The sequence below is a fragment of the Podarcis gaigeae genome (assembly GCF_964106915.1).
Source record: "Podarcis gaigeae genome assembly, chromosome: 2".
Taxonomy (NCBI): Eukaryota; Metazoa; Chordata; class Lepidosauria; order Squamata; family Lacertidae; genus Podarcis; species Podarcis gaigeae.
In genome coordinates this window covers 61453182-61473094 of record NC_139679.1, presented here as the reverse complement: position 1 = coordinate 61473094, position 19913 = coordinate 61453182, and the positions used below count along the sequence as shown (strand labels likewise).

The window sequence follows — 19913 nt, the reverse complement described above, 5'->3', positions numbered from 1 at the left end:
CTTGCAGCCTGAGGGGGGTTTAGGTTATGTTTCTGGGAGAGCAGATCATTCTCACCCTGTATAATACATGTTTTGCAACATAGCGTCCTATCTCCTGTTTAAATAAAAAGTACAGAAAATCCCACTGGGTTGCACTATGTGCAAAGCCATTAGGCTGCATTAAAGGTACTCTTCTGACTAGATAAATTTAATAAAGTCTGAGAAGTGGACCTACAAATGTTTGTTGGAACAAATGTTAGTTTTTATGGAGTCTCAAGTAGTCCCATTGTCACTTTTGCTACTACAGACTATCATCCCCACCTTGCCCACCCGCTCCTGGTATTCAAGACATTAAATCACTTCCTTCTTGCTTCACCCACCATCCCTAATTACATAAATGGCTGGTTTATATATCAGTTTCATAATCCATAATCCCGCATTTAATAATTTTTTGTCTTTATTTTTGAGTCATTCTGTTATATTCACAGCTGGATTCCCTGTGAGAGAACTGAACCAAAAGATAAGGGGAAACCAGCACTCATAGACGGTGCTGTCAATATACTATGCAATGACTGACACATTGCAGTGAAAGTCAGGCATGTTGAGGCAGACTTCTGAGGAAAAAATGGATTTGTAGCTGTAAAGCCTACTGAGAGGAAAAATTAGTAGGCACAAGTTGTGTCAGCCTAAGTTTGGAATGGTACAGGGAAATGAAACTGAGGTCACTCAACTGTGTGATATTCTGAACGTCTGATAACCCAAGGACAAGCTATTGTGTCAAATCTTATTAAAAAATATTTTGGAGCATCAAATTAAATTTTCAAGAATACAGAACTGTTGTGTGTGTGCCCCTTACCTTTCAAGAAATTGAATTAGCAGCTGCAGTATGAATGCCTTATATGTTACCACAACCCAAAAATCAAATTAACTGCTGCTGTCCAAAAAGCACAATACTAGTTCAGGAGGCTAAATAAATGCTCAGTTGGAAAAAAAATCTGATTTTCAGGTTATAAAAGCACAAAGATTGCTTTGTTGACCCTTAATTTCTGTGGTAAATTTCTCTCATTTCTGTGGTAAAACAAAGTTTATATCCCTTTTAAAAGTATCCCTTGAGTACCAGTACTGTACTTAGAACACATAAAGGGACATGGTGGCGCTGTGGCCTAAACCACTGAGTCTCTTGGGCGTATGTGTATGTTACAAAACCTGTGCGCTAGTATTTAAGGTGGCACAAGATTCTTTGCAGTGTTTGTGGCAAAAAGCTGACACAAGTACCTTCTGAAAATGTTGGGAACAGAGGCAAAAAAGCCATGGGGAAGCGGCAAGGTACGGAGACAAAATTTAGGTAGTTTGGTAGTATGCTTAAAATTGAGGAAGGATGCCTAGCATTCCCAGAAATCCTACCTGCAGGGCTGGCTAGATGGTTAGAATTGACTGGTTTTGGCACATGTATGAGGCACTAGCACTTATCTGGCATTATACTTACAAGGATGTAGAACACATGAGTGTGGACCTAAAGCAGAACCCCAGAAAAACACCATTCTACATACTGGTGGGATCGGAGTGTCTCCACAAGTACAAGAGGCTCTGTCTGCACTGCAGATGGCTTCCCTTCAATTATGGATGGCAGGGGAGATAAGTAGCCCCAGATGTAGAATACTTATCCTCACTGCCTCGACTCATGTGTTCTACTTACATGTGAGTATGAGGCCTGAGTAGGGTGTTATTGTTATGGAGTGGAATTCACCCAATGAGTCTCATCAGTGGAAATCCTGAGCAAAGATTTCTGCATGCTGAACAGGGCTTTCCCCCTCACCCCTGTCTGCCCTCCATGCTCCCCAAAAGTGGCTTAGGTGTGTGTGGGAGAACTCTCAGAACAGTGCATGGGGGAAGGAGAGAGGGGGTTGTTGAGTCTAGCAAACTGAAATGCATGTTGAATTCCTCCATTATTATTATTGTTGTCGTTGTTGTTGTTATTACCTACCTCTCTTTTAAATCAGAACCAGTGAAGGCAGTGAATGTCCTCTGTGAGTGCCTGGAGGCAGTTGGAGGATGGATGGCGGCTAACAGATTGAGGCTGAATCCTGACAAGACAGAAGTACTGTTTGGGGGGGGGGGACAGGGGGCGGGTGTTGGGGACTCCCTTAATGTTTGAAGACATTTCTGCCCCCACTCTGGTGTACACAGCCATGTGGAAATACAACTTGAAAGGCAGCGGAGTGAGGGACAACCTCACTGCATTTCAAGGTGTTAATGCTTCGGTGCCTTCACTGCACTCTTTTTGGAGCCTGCTAAAAACATTATTGTTTAGAGAAACCTACCCAGAGGCTTAGGGACGTGGGTGGCGCTGTGGTCTAAACCACTGAGCCTAGGGCTTGCCGATCGGAAGGTCGGCAGTTTGAATCCCCACAACAGGGTGAGCTCCCGTTGTTCGGTCCCAGCTCCGGTCCACCTAGCAGTTCAAAAGCCCGTCAAAGTGCAAGTAGATAAATAGGTACTGCTCTGGCGGGAAGGTAAATGGCATTTCCGTGCGCTGCTCTGGTTCACCAGAAGCGGCTTAGTCATGCTGGCCACATGACCCAGAAGCTGTACGCCGGCTCCCTCGGCCAATAAAGCGAGATGAGCGCCGCAACCCCAGAGTCGTTCGCAACTGGACCTAAGATCAGGGTCCCTTTACCTTTACCCAGAGGCTTAGAAAGTTGAGATAATTGTAATCTGTTTTGGTGCTTTAACTTCTGTATGTTTCAAAGTAGGGTTGTAAATTCTTTATTTTATTGTTTTATCTTCTTTTAAACCTCCTTGAGATCTTTTAAAATAAAGCAGTGTATAAATTTTATGAAATAAATAAATGGATAAATAATAGCAGAAGGCATTGAGAAAGACAATGTGGGAGTGGCACAAGCTTGGTTGTTAAGAAGGCACTCTCGGTTTAACTCACATTGCTTCCAAAGGACCTGGTTATTGAGCACCCATCTGGATTTGTTCATAGGGAGGTTAAATGACTTTGCAACAGGCAAATGTTACCCCACATTTTCCAGTGCATTTCCCCATATGTTTCTTAAGATGAAGACAGTCCCATTTTGCAGAGAAGTGTATTTGTTATGCAGCAGCACCATATCAGCTTCAATTGTGCGATCTGAATTTGCTAGTGTGTGATCAAATCCCACCTGAAAACGAGTCTCATTTAGAATGCGAGTCTCATTTGGAATGTGTGATAGCAATGGAACAGGATCCTCTGTGCCCACAAGCGAAACTTCCGAGTTTCTGCAAATCAGGAGTAAAAATCACAGTCAGCTGGAGAGGCAGGATTTGAAACTTGGAAATTTATTTAGACTTAATGTCATTTGAAATGTTTAACAATGAGCTTCCCAGAGCAGGAGCGTATAATGCATTTGCGCAACAGGCAGACATTTTTTTCACTCTGCTTTTACCTTCTGTCAATAACACAGCAGCAAGCTAACACACTGAAAATACACACTTAGTAATGCTGCTATCATATGTGCTCATTGCATAACTAACGACCACTGATAGTCATAAGCAATCGTATCCATTAAAGTTGTACTAAACAAAAGCAAGCAAAACTTGCAGGAAACAGATATTAAAAATCTTTCTAATATATCCAAAGGTGCTACAATGGATATACTTCATCTTTTCACTTCCAGGCTTTACCACCTCCCAAATTAAAAGGGCCCTGAAATCAGGGGCCCGTCCACACTTTGTCCTATGATTTCAAGTCACAGGTCTGAAAGGGGTTAAAATTCCATCTCTATGTTTTCTGCGGATTAACGTTTTCCCAGTTCAGCAGTAAACAGCAGATTTTCCCAAGAAAAGCAGTGGGACCAAAAAAAACAATCCTCTCAGACCTGTGACTTGTAATCACAGGATAAATGGGAGTGTGAGTGGGTCTTAAAGAGACAGTCAGCTCTGTTTCCACATTTCTAGCACAGGGATGGGGAACCTGTTGCTATCTTAAGTGTCGGATGACAACCCTCATCATCCTTGACCACTGGCCATGTTGAGTGGAGCTGATGCAAGAAGTAAAGTCTATGGAGGGCCACAGTTTCCCCAACCCTGCTCTATCACTCATTTAGTAAATATTAAATAATGGACAGCTATAAATTATAACTATACACTCTTTGGTCTTTGGGCTGTGACCTTAAGCGCACTAACTTGTCAACTGATTTGTAAGTAAATATATTTAAGGCTGAATGCCAGCCAGTCTTGCTTCCTCCTGTGCCTTTCCCTCATTTCATGTTGAACCTCCCAGTTGAGATATACGGCTTTCATTCCATCAGCTGATTTGAGTAAACATGCTTAGGACTGCAGTGGGAAGGTTACTTGGAGCCCTAAAGAGTAGTGCAGTTACTTCTTTGGAGCCTGGTCATAGTCCTGGTGTTTATGAATCTTTGAACATCCTTAGCAAGGCAATCTTTATGTTATTTTGATATAATTGATATATTTCAGAGTGAATATTTATACGGCTCACAGTGGCATACAAAATTTAGCACTCGAAACCACAAGACTAATATAAAGTTGTACAACATTTGGTATACAAAAAAATAGATGTAAATACCAACAGTTCCCCACAGTTGAAACATGTTGTTAGAATCATAAATAGAAATGACATCTAAACAGTTCCAGTCAAATGTACATTACCACAGATACGATTACTGTACCATTATTTGTCAATAAAACCAGTCTGAAGTCACACAGAGGTTAGATGAGGCAGCTGCTTTTCATAGAAATATAGTTTGCACTCAGGTATCAAGTGTTCATGTTATTAGATTCTTTTTTCACTCTGTATTAGTCTGAAATGTTCTGTATAGTTTCACTTTAACTGGATTTCTCTCTTCAGAGTTCCACTGGATTCATGATCTTTTAAGCAGTTCAAACCTGTCTTTGCCTTGTAAACACGATAGCTTCTTGTGGCTGGCTCCAATCTATCTGTCTTAAACTAATGGCTGTTTTGGAAACGTTTCTGTCACATTCATGTTTTCAAACAAAGGTGGAAAAGCATGTATTCCTTCTTAGAAAAGAATGTGGGCATTCAAAGATACAGCAATTAAGCTGCAGATGAAAAATACTGGTGTAGTTTTACACCCTGCCCGAGGGCAGCACAGGTAGGCTTTTTACATTAAAAAGGATGAAGTGTTGCAGAAAAATGAACTTCTCTTACAAGTTCCTGTATTTTATTATAGGATGAAACATAACATAAATTCTCCCAGTCTGCAATCCTAGGTATACTTATTCGAAAGCAAATGCCAGAGAAATCAGTGATATGCTATTGAGTTATATCAATAGGGCAACAGTTCTGTCAATAGGATTTCAAGTCATCATCCTTTCCCTGTATCCTGAATACTAGCTTGACATGCAGACCTTTAGGATGTAAAATCCCCCCCCCCCCCATCCTTTATCTTCTTTAATTTTGCATGTCAGACTGCTATTCAGGACATAGGAAGCAACATAGTAAAAATACAGCAACCATGTCTATGAATGAAAGAACAGAATTACCTTAATTGAAAAGAAAAGGACCCTGAACATTCCTCACATCGTTTTCAACAATAGTGGTCAGACTAGAGACAGACATACATTGCAGTGGTGGAAGTGGTCAGAACACATATTCATTGCATTTAAGGATTGAGGATATGTATTCAAACATTTCTACCACAAAGGTAAAGGACCCCTGACAGCTAGGTTTGTCCACAGACAGTTTTCCAGGTCATGCGGCCAGCATGAGTAAGCCGCTTCTGGCAAAACCAGAGCAGTGCACGGAAACACCATTTACCTTCCCGCCGGAGCGGTACCTTTTTATCTGCTTGCACCTTGATGTGCTTTCAAACTGCTAGGTGGGCAGGGAATTTCTACCATATGCAAGCATTATTCAGGGGTTTTAATCCATCATGTGATGAGGGAGAGTGGGGACAAGCATAGAATAACAGAATTGTAGAGTTGGATGGGACCACAAGGGGCATCTAGTCCAACCCTCCTGCAATGTAGGAATCCTTTCCCAAGGTGGTGCTCAAACTGACAAAGCTATCTCAGCTATAGATCCTTGTGCTGGGCTTCCACTGATGGGACTCAGAGCATTGGGGGGAAATCCATAGCAGATTTGGGAAAGGGAGTGTGTTGGGGGGTGGAGAGCAAGTTCCATTGCACTCACAGAAGTTGTCCTGCATGCACAGTTATTGAGTTTGATACAATCCAGCACCTGTCAGAATGACATATTACCTAGTGCATCAGTGGACAGATGATGGGTTGTATTCAACATAGTAGTTGAATGTGCATAGTGAGCAGTATGGTTTCTGCTGTGCAATGGGATTCCCGTCCCCACCTCCCCCATGCACTCCCTAAATCTGTTCTAGGTTCCCTCCACCTTCCAGAGCAGATTTGAGAACAGAGTGGGGGGGGGCACAGTAAGGGAAAAGAAAGGGAAATGGCTTCACATAAGGAATTCTTAGAAGGAGATTATCTGTTGAATTCAGACAATAAGAGTCAGTTGCTTAAGATACTAATTATTGGTATTATGTTAAGGTAGTCAAGGGGCCTTTGTCAGAAGTACTGATTCAGGCAGACCAGGAGAACCATGAGGAAAATGCAGGTGGTACAGCCCACACAGGATATTGCATCATCTTCCAAGCCAAGTGGCATCTCCTTTTCCAGATTTTCCTTCCCACACTTCCAGTTTTCTAGCACTGCAACATTGGAAGCTCCTGTAAAGGTCTTTAATAAATATGGGGGTGTTAATAAATATTATTAATCCAATTTGGTTTATTCATTTGAATGATACATTAATATTCAGGTAGGCTTTTGATTTCACTCTGAGAACAGGACTTTGCTGACAAGAGCCAGAAGGCCACACTTCCATATAAGAGTAACTTGGCAGTACAGTAATTCATGACAAAGACATGTAAATGATTCAAAGGTCGCCCATTTCAGATATTCGAAGGCATGTTGTTCAGCTTAAAGGATCCCTTTGACACATCGGTGTTCAGAGTTGAAAGGGCAATGTTCTCAAACAACCCTTGAGATTCATAGCATTTGAAATTGTGAAGCAGACTAGCCAAATCTTTCTGAAAATTCTTGTTGAGGAATCCATAGAAGATTGGATTGACACACGTCGAAATCATGGCTACCAAGTGACACAAAGTAAAGACCACATTATGGTGGCAGTTGATCAGGGCCTCGTGGTTCCAGTCAAACACAACGTTAAATATGTACAGCGGTAACCAACATGCCCCAAAGGTTGCAATAATTGAAATCAACATAATATTAATCCTTTTACTCTCATTTAGTCTGACCTCATTCTCCCTTATCTTATCCACTTTACCATGCCTCTTCTGAAGGCACACAAATATCTTCATGTAACAGACGAAAATAAACCCTAGTGGTAAGAAGTACTGGAAAACTAACATTGTTGTGGTAAAGCTACGCCTCTCCTCAAGGGATGGCCATACCTCGACGCAGACAACTTTGTTCATATAAATATCACTGTGGGAAGAAAGGTTTCTAAAGGGGTCATCAGTGACTTGGTGGAATAAAAAAAAAGGAGTCGACAGTACTATAGAAAAGGCCCAAATGAAGATAATTCCCCAAAATGCATGTGAAATTCTAGGCTTCCAACCTCGCGGGTTTACTATTAACTGATACCTCTCGACAGCAATTAACACAAGTGAGAATGTAGAGGCAGTGACAGACATACTTTGTACAAAATTAGATATTTTACACATGGCTTCTCCAAACACCCAGTAATCCATCAAAGTGTACGCAACAGTGAAAGGGATGCACATGACACAAACGAAGATGTCAGATAGGGAGAGGTTGGCGATCAAAATGTTGGTGACATTCTGGCTTTCTTTCTGTTTCCTGATGATAATAATTAGGCAAAGGTTGCCAAGGAGCCCCACCAGCATGACTACAGCGTAAGCTGTGATGAGCAAGAAGATTGCAGGAATAGATGGCAAGCAGGATTCAAAGTGTGAAAACTGCAACTTACTGCTGTTTGCAGCAGACGGATCCATGCCAGGCTCTTGAATGTTTTTGTTTTATCCTTCATGAAACACCCCTGAAATCACAAACATAATTTAGATTGAAAGTCCCCACCACCACACACACACACACTTTCCCAACATTATTTGCTTCTTTTAATTGCTTTTTGGAGCGTCTCAGCAGCAGGAATACTTCAAGAAAAACAAACCCTTTGAGAACCATTTCCTGGTGATATATGACCCTGCATGAATTTTGAGCATACATGTGTTGGGAGTGGATATGCACTCAATTACACACTGTTGAGATTAACCTTTTGGGGGCATAATTTCTTGTTCTTCTCCCAAACTGCAAACTTGGATTTTGAAAAATAACACTGCTGTCTTTAAACTCATAGACTTAAAGACTGAACCTACATCCTATCAGTTGCCCTAGATAAAGTGGTGTTTAGTTCCAGTTCATACACTGAGCTCCTTGTGAGCTGATACACCGGATTTACTTTACTGTTGTTGACAGCTTTGCGCAGGCAACAGGTGTGTGTGTTTGTGTGTGTGTGTATGGGAGTGTTCCTGACATTGAAGGGATAACCATCCCTGCATATGTGCTGGAACGGCTGAATCAGATCTCAACAGTCCAATTCTAAGCATGTTTACTAGAAGTAAGTGCGTTAAGAATCAATGTGACCTACTTTCTAGTATGTATGTTTAGGATTGCAACTCAGTGCCGTACTGCTGCCTCCCTGTTGTCTCAGTGCCTAACAGCAATATCCGTATTCTACACACACACACACCACACACACACACACACACACACACACATACACACACACACCAATCAGAATAAAGTACACAAATGAAGATCTTTGATGCTTATTTGTTTAACCCATATAATTGTTTTTCTATTCAGATCATTTAGAGTGCAAAATTCTAACTCTTGTTCTTTAAATCCAAAATAAAAATAAAAATCCAGTTTCTTACAGTGCATGTCACCCTGACATTTTGCAAAGAGGTTTCATATTCATATGCTGTCTTGCACCTCCAAGTGCTAAATCCTAAAAAGGTCCTGTAGATGAATGATGTGATGCTTAATGTGGCTAGTGAGTTCATTGGCATTATTTACCTACTAACTGCCCTTTGTCAATTAAGATCTCAGGGTGGTTTACGACATGCACATTTAAACCATAAGATTCAATAAAAGCATTAAAACCATAATTCAATATCAAGCCACATTGATACAAAAATACTTTATCAATTACAGCTGGCCTTACCAGATCAGGGATGAGAGGTCCTGGGGAGAGAGTGTTTCTCCAGGTAGTTAGTATGGACACATAAAGACACCTATCAAATTATCACTTTTAAAGTTAAGTTTCAGAAGTGAGAATGGATGGACAAAGGGGTCAGCATCTAAGTACAGAGGATGTTGGAGGCCTGCAAGTGCAATATGTAGGCAGATAACACCTGGCTACCACAGGAAAATATCTGGGGAAAGTGTGGTCTAGAGATTTCTCTTCTCCCTCCAGAAGCCCCACATATATTCAGGCAAAAACTCAGCTCAGTGTGTTGGCTCATTGTTTTGGATTTAGGCTTCAGCACGCTTCTTGATAATGTGAGGTTGTGCTACCAAACCTAAGGAGGAACGCAGCCCAATAAATTCTCATTTGCCCATCTTTCACTGTTACAGCAAAACTTTTCAGAGTCTCCAGAGCCTTGATACACCGGCATTCCCTCTGTATTGCCAAAATATAACTCACCGTGGTCCATTAATGAAGTCACACTGAAATGTAAGCCAGGATCAAGGAGTCTTTGCCTCTGTCAATGAGTATCCTGCTGTTACAAGGTAAAGCCAAGATGAGGAAGCTGCAAGCTGTATAAATTTAAGAGGAAACACAAATTAAACAGACAGTCATTCTTATCTGTAATGGGTTTTTTATGGTCACATAAGCTTTCATGGAGTAAATTCCATTTAGTCAGATGTGGGCCTTTGAATTTAATGGCTGTACTGCTTCTAGGATTTTTCTTCATAGCACTTTTCTCTTAAAAGTGTGGGTGAGCGCAATTAGGCAGAGCTGGAGTGCAATAATCTTTGACTTTAGGGTTGGAATATACGACACAAAAGAACTCTTAAAAGGTGGATAACACTGTTAACACATAAACCGTGGATAGTTAGAGGGTAAAAGGGAAGGGATGAAACCAGGATCTCCTCCACTGCATGAATGTAGAGGTGCAGCTGCTGTACTGTAAACCAAGTTATCACCTGCCAGGTGTTAAACCAAAGACTTTCTGCAGGTGGGTGCTTTGTTTTTAGCTGAGGCTGCGTACACAGTCCTGTTTACTCTGCATCCAGTGTGCTACCTTGGAATCCGCTACAGTACTAGCTTGGGAAGTGGCATACACACGATACTAGCTACAATCCCTATATATCATGTTGTTTCTTATGAAATACTGCTTTTTGATGTGTTTTCATTCAAACCAGCTTAAATCTGAATTAAGAAGGGGGGAAAGGCCAGTCTGTGTTTTAAGCTGGTATTTTGTACCTGAGTTTCAGTGTTACCAAGCACATTCAAATTTATGACATGCAAGGAAATTCACATATTAAACACACAGTGGCTTTTGTTGGGGAGAGGTATCTACAAAGCCCAGCAAACGTAATAAAATGGAAATAGAAATACTTTCTCAATAATAAAATTGTGATATCTGGTTTTCCTTTATTACTTTTATTCATTATGCCAGAAGTCATGTAATTAAGATTTCTTTACAATGCTGCTTCCATCATATCAGTTGTTGTTACTTAAATTTTTTAAAAATATTTTTACATGCTCTATTTCTAGCTTCTGCCTTTATTTTTTTACCTTGCATATATATCATTTTATTACTTTTTGGTATATAATAGGAACTCTGAAAAATAAAATGTATGTGTTAGTGAGAGACAGTGTGTGTGTGTTATGGAGAGAGGTGGCGTATAACACCTTATATGTTCCCAACCCACATTGTAGGAGTGTGACCAGGGGCTACAATACTGAAACTATTTATTTACTTCAAAGTAATGCTAGAATGGAACTTTACCAAGATTCCTCCAGAATAAGCAGTTCCCCAAGTATGCAGTCCCGGAACCACAGAACTCAGTAGAAGAAGGCTCTGAGAGTGAAAAACCAAAAGCAGTAGAATTTTCTGACGACATGTGTACTGAAAACTAAGGTGCAAAACTGTATCAGGGATGTGCAAAGGGTCGTCAACTGGTGGGTTGCAGCCTGATCCAATAATGGTTGCAACAGAATCACTACCACTTTTACAATATAATAAAAAATTAAGAAACAGATCCCCAGATGCATGTTTGGGTTAGAAGTGGCTCCTGGGACTGAAAAGGTTGAAGATACCTGATCCAAACAATGTAGGGAGGAGAGAAGCCCTTTTTCAATCTCTAATCAAAGGTGAGGAACATTGTCTCTCTTCACACAATGCATTATGCAATCAGTATTATTATTTCCATTTTAGTTTTAAGAAAACTGATGATAGAAACCAACATTCTATGTTCATACCAAGGATGATTACATACTGCGGTGTCTACTGTCAAGTATTCTGTATGTGGAATACACAGAGTATTCCTCATAAATATAGCATTAATGAATGATTCCTTTCCATAAAGATTCACATGGACAATGTTTTTTATTTTGATACAAGAGAAAAAGTTATTTGCCACCCAGCTTTAATTCAAGCAGCTGTTAAAATATAGTTATTACATCACATGAACATAAAATTCGGGCAATCAATTCATTTTCATTCTCATGCACAATTGCTTTCTAAAGTTGAACTCATAATTATTTAGGATCAGATATCACCTCCCCAAAATGACCAATGTAAGATTTCAAATGAAGTAATATGAAATCTTAAATTCTAGACATCGGAGTGGGGAGAGAAGATACTTCAAACTACACATCTGTATAAGACTGGGATCAATTACAAGGATCCAAAATGGTGCTGAACATAAAGCCCCACTTGTGTATCGGGACTTTTTCACCTCGCCTTCCCAGCAGCAGCCACTCACACACAGGAGGATTGGATCCTGGCCAGGGTCCACAAGGCAAGTAAAAGAAAAAATAACAAAGTCTTATGAATGCCCCAACTTCTTACCTTTTGGAAAATCCACACAACACTTCCTCTCCCTTGCTTTGACCAGTCTTCTTTCCCTTTTCATATTAAATATTGACAAAATCAGTCGACATACATTTTGCTTGGAAAGGAATCAGAGGTATTTTGACCCTTTTAACTACAACCAAATGAAAGCCCATTTGGTTCACGGTCTTCTGAAGCAAACTGATGCTCTGAGCTTTTCCTTCCGAGAACTGAAATCACCACAGTCAAGAGCCACTGCTCTGAGAGAGAAACTAAGAAGTAAGGCAAGCTCTGGAGAGAAACCAATAAGGAGGCAGCGAGTAGGAGAGGCCAGTAGTCATGGGGACCACTTTTTCTATTAATGTTTTTTTCAGGCATTATCTTGCAACCTGATTTGCAGTTATCTATTCCACAGAACGTTTGCTTACTTAAAAAAAAAATCCATGCTGGATTTCACATGTGTAAATATTTACATTTGGCTTATTGGTCCATTGTAAAATGTGGCAGTGTTAAAATATGGGGAATATACAATATACTGTGTTGATGAGAGGTTGGGCTTTTATTCTTCTGAGACATTGGCGGTGCACAATTAAAACCATGATTGTTTTTCCACTGTAAGCTTTTTATTGTTATGTGTAAGCTGTTCAAATTAACTGGGATTTTTGCCACTGTTTTTTGAGCAGTGTGGTATATATGCAGCGACTGTTTTGCTGTCTAGAATCACAGACACTAATATTCAAGAGACAGGCTAGTAAAATTTAGGGCATATACAGTATAGCAAGATTGCTTCACAAACAATTCTCGGTAATTCTACAACAACCCTGTAATGTCAGTAAACATCACTATTTGGGTATTGAAGGTACGGGGGAAGGGCAAGAGTAGATTGAGTTAATGGGCAGGCTGAGATTGCACAGCTCAGTTATTGCATTAGTTGTGATATTAGATCTCATTGATGTTATTAAAACTGTACAGTTTGAAATGGGAAGCTAGGCACATTCTTACACATATGTATTATGCATATTACATATAGAAGGGACTGACACCAAAATAGGATTCGTCATTTATTTTGTTTACCACACCTAATGGCCCTATGAGCAGAGGGTGCTGCTATACAATGTTAAATATTTTAATGTATACCTCTCATCATGGACATAATGAAAGGAAGCATAGTTGTGTCCTTTCCCCCTGTAGATATGTGTGAGGTACAGTGGTACCTCGGGTTAAGAACTTAATTCGTTCTGGAGGTCCATTCTTAACCTGAAACTGTTCTTAACCTGAGGTACCACTTTAGCTAATGGGGCCTCCCACTGCCACCGCGAGATTTCTGTTATCATCCTGAAGCAAAGTTCTTAACCCGAGGTACTATTTCTGGGTTAGCGGAGTCTGTAACCTGAAGTGTCTGTAACCTGAAGCGTCTGTAACCCGAGGTACCACTGTACTTATCACTTCCTCTCCAACCATAGGGTACAGATGGTACTGAAAAGCTAGGAAGGGTTAGGGAAAGGATACATGAGTGGACTTCTACATTGCATAGTCTACAGAGATGGGATTAAATGTTTTGCCCCTGCCTCTTATATTCAGCAGCATCTCATTCTTTATTTAAGAATGAATATGGCGTTGGGGGAAGTAGCCTTCAGCTTTGGAACTTACCTGCAACCCAAAACTGCATCTGGGGAATAATTTATATATATAAAGGTCACCAGTTTTTGTGGGTGGTAGTGCTGTTGTTGGGCTGCATCCTTGATCAGGTCACTGTGAAAACAGGATGTTGTGCTAGATGGGTCGTTGGGTTGGTCCAGAAGGGCTCTTCCTTACATTCTTATTGTCCTGTGAATATTTGCTGATCAGTGATGGTTGTCACCTATATTCAGTTTTCCAAAGGAGTAACTTGGCTACCAGTCAATATAGTTAGACCAGGACCTTATGGTTGTTTAAATAAGTAATTAATCTTGATATGCAATTCTTAGCATTTATGGGACTACTAACAAAAATAGCACTAAAATACCACCACCCCCATATTAAGTCTGTTTGCAAAAAAGGTTAATGAATAGCAGAATTATGTTTGGGTTACAGTATTTGAATATCCTTGGCATGTTTAATTGGTGAGTAAAAGCGACATCCAAGGAGCCTTTAGCACTGGGTAAACACAGATAGATTGCTGAATGGGGCCATAGCCACGCTTCATTAGGGAGCTAACTTTATAATCACTATAATCTGATAAGAAAGAATTAAGAGCATATTGCAGATAAAGTCTTGCTAAATAGAATCCATGTCAAGTGTTAGACCCAAAGACAGTATAGCAAAGGTGACTTGTGTCTTTCATAAAGCAGGAAATATCAGCAGTATGGTCCTGATTTTCCATTTCCTCTTCATGTAACAACTGATTATGGAATGCCCAGATTAAAGGCAGTAACAATATAAAACTTAATCAGACTTGAACCATGCAATATGGTTTCTCTTCAGCACCAAACTTCTTAGTTGGAGATTTTAGCTAAAGTGTGTGGGTATTCATCCTTTACTCTGATCCTCCCATTCAATAACTTTGTTCTAGAGGACAGAAAAACACACCATTATCTCCAATAACATTCAGGGGCCAGCTAGAGATTTATTCTGTCAACAGAAATCTATTCTTGACTCTTTTTATCTAATGTTCAGTTTATTCATACCATCCACCATTAAAACAATTGATGGTTATCTAGCACTTAGACTCTGGCCTGGATAAGATCAGGCCTCATTTAATGTCATTTCCCAGACACCCTCCTCTCAGCATAGACAGTTGCTAAATGAGAGGTTCCTTAGGGTTACCTCTGCCTACTATTTCCCAGAAAAACAGAAAAGTCAATAATCTTCAGTCTTTGTGTGCTATGTACTTTGCCTGGGGTTCTTTTACTGTTCCATCTCAGGCAGCAAAATGTCTTGAATCAGCCTGTGTCATTGGTAGAGATGTTTATGAATTACACTGCAGGTGGATCCCCTAGATCTTAGTCTCCTGTAGCTCTGAGAGGAACAGAAGGTGCACAGAGCTCAGTATCTGCTACTGCTTCCTCTGGGCTCTCATATCCTAGGAAGAGGCAGTGGAGGTGGTAGTGTGGGGAAAGAAGCAAAGCGTAGACAATCGAGGTAGGCAGGACCCCCTTAGCCACTGTTTGCAATGTAGGATTGGGCATGTGTCCTATATAGCTTATGGCCCAAGTGACTGAAGGACCAGCTTTCCTATCACCTTCCATCTTGTGACAAGATCTGTGGGAGAGGCCCTGCCCATAGTTCTGTCAACATTAGTAGCCAGGCCCAGAACAAGATACTTTACTGTCTGGGTGGGCAGTTGAATATTACTTTAGCACTAACAACAGGACCTCAAATCCACCTGAGGGCAGCAGACTAGTTTAGGAGATGCCTGACAGGCTCTGATCTTCAACAATGGAGAATGGCTGGGGGAGGGGGTTGTAGGAGTTCCTGCTGCCCCCCTGCATCTGCAACCAGAAGCAACTGCCTCACTTGACCAAATGGTAGGGCCGACAGTGTTCTTGCCTCATGACGCAACAATGCAGATCTGTCTCCTACATTATATTATTTTTACACCTCAGATTAAGATGAATTTATTTTCTGTTTTGAGATAATTGCCTGAAGAGCAGCAGCAGCAACAACAACTTGTGCCTTCTCTTAAAAGGAGTTTAAAGACTATCCAAACAACTCAATTACAGTTCATTGACTAAATGCTTATGAAGGTTGAAGGCAGACTATATGGGCCAACATGCTCATTGTCATGCCTAGCCCTGACCTAGTACCAGACACTGAGTCCTCAGACGATGAACAAGATACATCACAGGTCAAGGACCCTGAACAGCCGTCAACCCCCTCCCATAACCCAGTGTTGAAGATCCCCTTGAGGAGTCCTCTGGGTTGAAACCTGATGAAGAACTCCTGGAGTTGTCAGGATGGAAGGTGGCCGGCACCAAATGCTTTGGATCCGAACCCAGAGTTGTCAGTCTAATTGTGAGTGAGGGTGAGGTGGGGCTTGCTCATGAGTAAGCAACCTCTGATGTGCCTTCAGTGTGCTTAGGGTGTGGTTTAGGAAATCAGAGTATGTAAGACCTCATTCTTGAGTCTTGAAAGCATCATACGATATTTGGTTCTTAGTTGCTTTTCTTTTGGTGTACCTTGTCTGAACTCCCTGTGATATTGATCTTGGAGTGTTGCCTATATCTGTCTCTGGCTCATGTATGGACTTAGATTGATACTCTGTGCTTAACCTGGGTTTATTTGGACTGTGCTGCATCCAAAACCCTGCCTGTTTTGGTGAGTACTTTGGATAAGGCTTATCTCCTATAGCTGTGACCCTAGTCCCTTGGGGTATCCTGCAGCATCACACAAACACACACACGCTGGTTTGAGATTCCATTCAATCTCTATGTGGGGTTTATTGTTTTTGGTAAAATAAATGCACATTTATCAGTTATTTTGTGTATCTAACTTTACTCAGGAATATGAAGATACTGCATTTTTGAAGTATTTATAATGTACTGTTTTGTACCTGCCTTTTTCTTGTACTTCCTTGTGCCTGCCCCAGGACATTTTGGGAAAACGAGGCAGGAAATCCTATTGATACAGAAACTTTGCCATCCTGAATTGACAAGCGGAATCTGAGGTAAAAAAATAAAATAAAAAAAAAATAAAAAAATTGTCCAGTGGCACCTTATAGACCAAGTAAGTTTGTTCTGGTATAAGCTTTCATGTGCATGCACACTTCTTCAGATACACTGAAGCAGAAGTCACCAGACCCTTATATATAGTGGGAGGATGGGGTGGGGTATTTCTCAGAAGGGTAGTAGGAGATGGGTGATTGGCTCAATGGGTATGGTAAACCTGTTGACGACTGTTAACGACTGCAATTAGTCCTACAGGAAAAAGCAAGGGATAATATGCAGCTTTAGCATGTGTAATGAGACAAGAGTTCAATATCTCTATTCAGACCAGGTCTCTCCATAGTTTTCAGTTTGGTAATAAGTTGTAATTCAGCAATAGTCACCTATAGTCTCCAAGCGACTTACCCATGCAGTTTATCCATGTCTATTGAGAAATATTGTCACACAAATGCCTCATTGGAGACTGTGCAAAAACACTGGTATTGCTGGGAATATAGTACCAGATTGTATGGTGGATTCCAGTTGTGATGCAGAGTTGTGTTGCAATCATTTATGTGTGTGACATAAAATACTGTTAGAAATTCTTTCTGACATACCCCCAGCACAAGCTGGAATTAAAAAAGTGAAGTGTTCTAGTTCTACTACTAAAAGCTGGTTACATCTTTGATCCATCTTCATGAACGCATACTGATCATACTAATATTTTATACTGCTCTGCCACCATGCGGCTGCAAAATGGTATTGTGATGCTTTTTTTAATGTCTGACAGGCTCTTTTTTAAAAAAAGAAAAGATGGTAGTATGTATAATTGCAAACCTACGTACATTTATTTTTAAAGGTTTCTTTCCCCCACCCCCAAACCCCCAGCAATTAAAGTTGTATGTGTGTGTTTGTGTATAAAATCAGCTCACAACTTAACATCAATGGTTCAAACTTACAAACTCTAAACCCCAGTCAGGAAGATATTTTCATGAGATCTATGGCTAACCAGTAAATCAGTGAGAGATAAACATCAAAATACCATATATACTTCTGAACATTTTCTTATAACAAACTTATGAAAAATGTTTTTCAAATATTTGTGCATTTACAGGATGTCGTGTTTCCATAAGGTGTGCCAAACTGTAGAAGACTCACCAAAGACTCCTAAGTAAGTTTAGGAGTCAAAGAATAAGAGTGGTCCTCTTGTGGATCAGGAATTAGTTAGGATGCAAGAAGAATAGGAATAAATGGATAGTTCTCTGAATGGAGAGTAAAAAGTGGAGTCCCTCAAGGATCAGTTTTGAGAACTGTACTTTTTAACTTGTTCATAAACGATCTAGGGGTAGAGTGAGCAGCAGTGAGGTGGCCAAGTAGAAGAGTTTGGATTTGATATCCCACTTTATCACTACCCGAAGGAGTCTCAAAGCAGCTAACATTCTCCTTTCCCTTCCTCCCCCACAACAAACACTCTGTGAGGTGAGTGGGGCTGAGAGACTTCAAAGAAGTGTGATTGGCCCAAGGTCACCCAGCAGCTGCATGTGGAGGAGCGGAGACGTGAACCCGGTTCCCCAGATTACGAGACTACCGCTCTTAACCACTACACACTGGCTGATGATGCTAAATTGTTCAGTCGTTAGCATTATATTGTCACGGGCTGTTTTTATCATTTTGGACAGAGCTGAAACATTATTCCTCTCATACAGTGGGATGTGTTTAGTGATCCTCTGGGCACCCAAATGAGGACAGGTTCTCCTTGCATTCCTGTAGAGTGGGGGAATCCAGGGCATGGGGGAGGGGAGGTTTTTAAAAATACACTCCAGATACACCCCAAAGCAGCTGAAGGCTGCAAATGAACAGTGTCATCATGCTACCATGGAATGTTGACTGCAGAGAGCTTTGCACAAGCTTCGCTATTGCAACAGCTGTAACTGGGAGTTAAGCTGCCAGGAACCAAATAAGACTGCTGCTGGCTTCCTTTCAGCCCTAGAGTCTAAACTCTAGGGATGGAATTGGTTGGGAGGATGTAAGCGATCAATCAATCAATCCATGACATCCCAGGATCCTTTTAAACAGCAAGGTGTAATACAGTGTAAAGAGCTGCTTTAGGTTTACGTAAATTTTACTGACACCCAGGCAGGCTTTTTGTCATCCTCAGTGCTCTGAAATCCCCAGAGCAGTCACAGAGGTTTTAATCCTACTGCTGTGTTTGTGCACTTGCAGTTATCTGGCAGACTGGACACATCTAACTTTAGGCGTTACAGTATATTAAGACGCTCCAGTACAAAGGCAGCCTTCCTTCTTTAATTTCCTAGGGAGAGGTGGGAGGCAGTGATGATCATCAACTTGAATGGCTTTAATAGGCGATTAGAAGACTATCCATGGTGACTAGCTACGGTGCCTATGCTCTTGTCTCCATGACGGGAGGCAGTAATGCTTGTTGCTGGAAACAGGAGGGGCAAGTGCTCTTGTGCTCGAATCCTGCTTGCTGCAGGTTTCCCACGGGCAACTGGTTCAGCCACTGTTGAGAACAGTTTGCTGGACCGGGTGGGCCTGACCTAGCAGGCTCTTCTTTATTGACTTAAGTTTCAGCGAAAACCTGTTAGCACCGCACACGTGGTGTGTGTACGTGTGAGGACACGCACAGACATACGCCAGCAGCTAGCAGAAGCGCCGCCAGAAACCAAGAGCATGGTGAACAGATTTCCACGTGGAAACCTGTACCCGGCACGACCTTTGTGCCTCCCTCTGTGGAGGCGTGTGGTGGAGGAAGCTATTATTCGGAACTCGGTGCATTCGCTTCAACGGCATCGTTATAACCTCGCCTCTTCGATGCTGCCGAGAACGAGGCGTGGTTAGTTTCACTCGCTCGGTTTTTCAAACCAGTTCTGCCCTCTCTACCCGCCCCCAACCGGCAGAGGCCCCAGATGGAAAGCGCGCGCTAGCAAGCGGGAATGCCCATTGGCTGTTGGCTTTGAACGCCGCCGTATTAGCGCGCGGCTTCTCTCTCTTCTCTGCTTCCCCTTCGGCACGAGGCCGTCTTAAGATCGGAACGCGATAGGTGCTTTGGGACGTCACTCACGGGCCTTTTCAGCAGCTTACTTTTAAAAATCTCCCCCTTCCCCGGCAAAACCTTGTGGTGGTAAAAAAAACAAACCCCAAAACAAAGAACCCCTCCCGATTGGCTCTCAGAGCTGTCATTCAACAAAGTGACGCAAAA

At 41.4% G+C, this 19913-nt stretch overlaps 2 protein-coding genes across 15 annotated transcripts in view; one reads left to right on the top strand and one right to left on the bottom strand.

The window, feature by feature from the left end:
- Positions 1–19913, top strand: part of KLHL3 (kelch like family member 3) — a 103635-nt gene that overhangs the window by 19836 nt on the left and 63886 nt on the right. The gene's annotated exons all lie outside the window — the stretch shown is intronic.
- Positions 5767–19745, bottom strand: LOC310839700 (neuropeptide Y receptor type 6-like). 13 transcript variants are annotated; one of them, XM_083728597.1, is made up of 7 exons: positions 19418–19581; positions 16603–16711; positions 12090–12145; positions 11025–11151; positions 9713–9825; positions 7973–8041; positions 5767–6699 (listed from the first exon to the last, which is right to left on the bottom strand). In XM_083728597.1, exons 1-5 carry the CDS (start codon positions 19502–19504, stop codon positions 9731–9733), a joined length of 474 nt encoding a protein of 157 aa, XP_083584723.1. In that variant the 5' UTR covers positions 19505–19581; the 3' UTR covers positions 5767–6699; positions 7973–8041; positions 9713–9730. The 13 variants fall into 13 exon arrangements, with proteins under 13 accessions (XP_083584723.1, XP_083584725.1, XP_083584720.1 ...); XM_083728599.1 differs by lacking the exons at positions 5767–6699; positions 11025–11151; positions 19418–19581 and adding exons at positions 13722–13823; positions 17311–18062 and having other exon boundaries at positions 6728–8041; XM_083728598.1 differs by lacking the exons at positions 5767–6699; positions 11025–11151 and adding an exon at positions 6910–7108 and having other exon boundaries at positions 19418–19745.

What these genes read in the sequence shown, in the direction of transcription:
- LOC310839700 (XM_083728599.1), bottom strand. Translation starts at nt 7,997, where the DNA reads ATGGATCCGTCTGCTGCAAACAGCAGTAAGTTGCAGTTTTCACACTTT.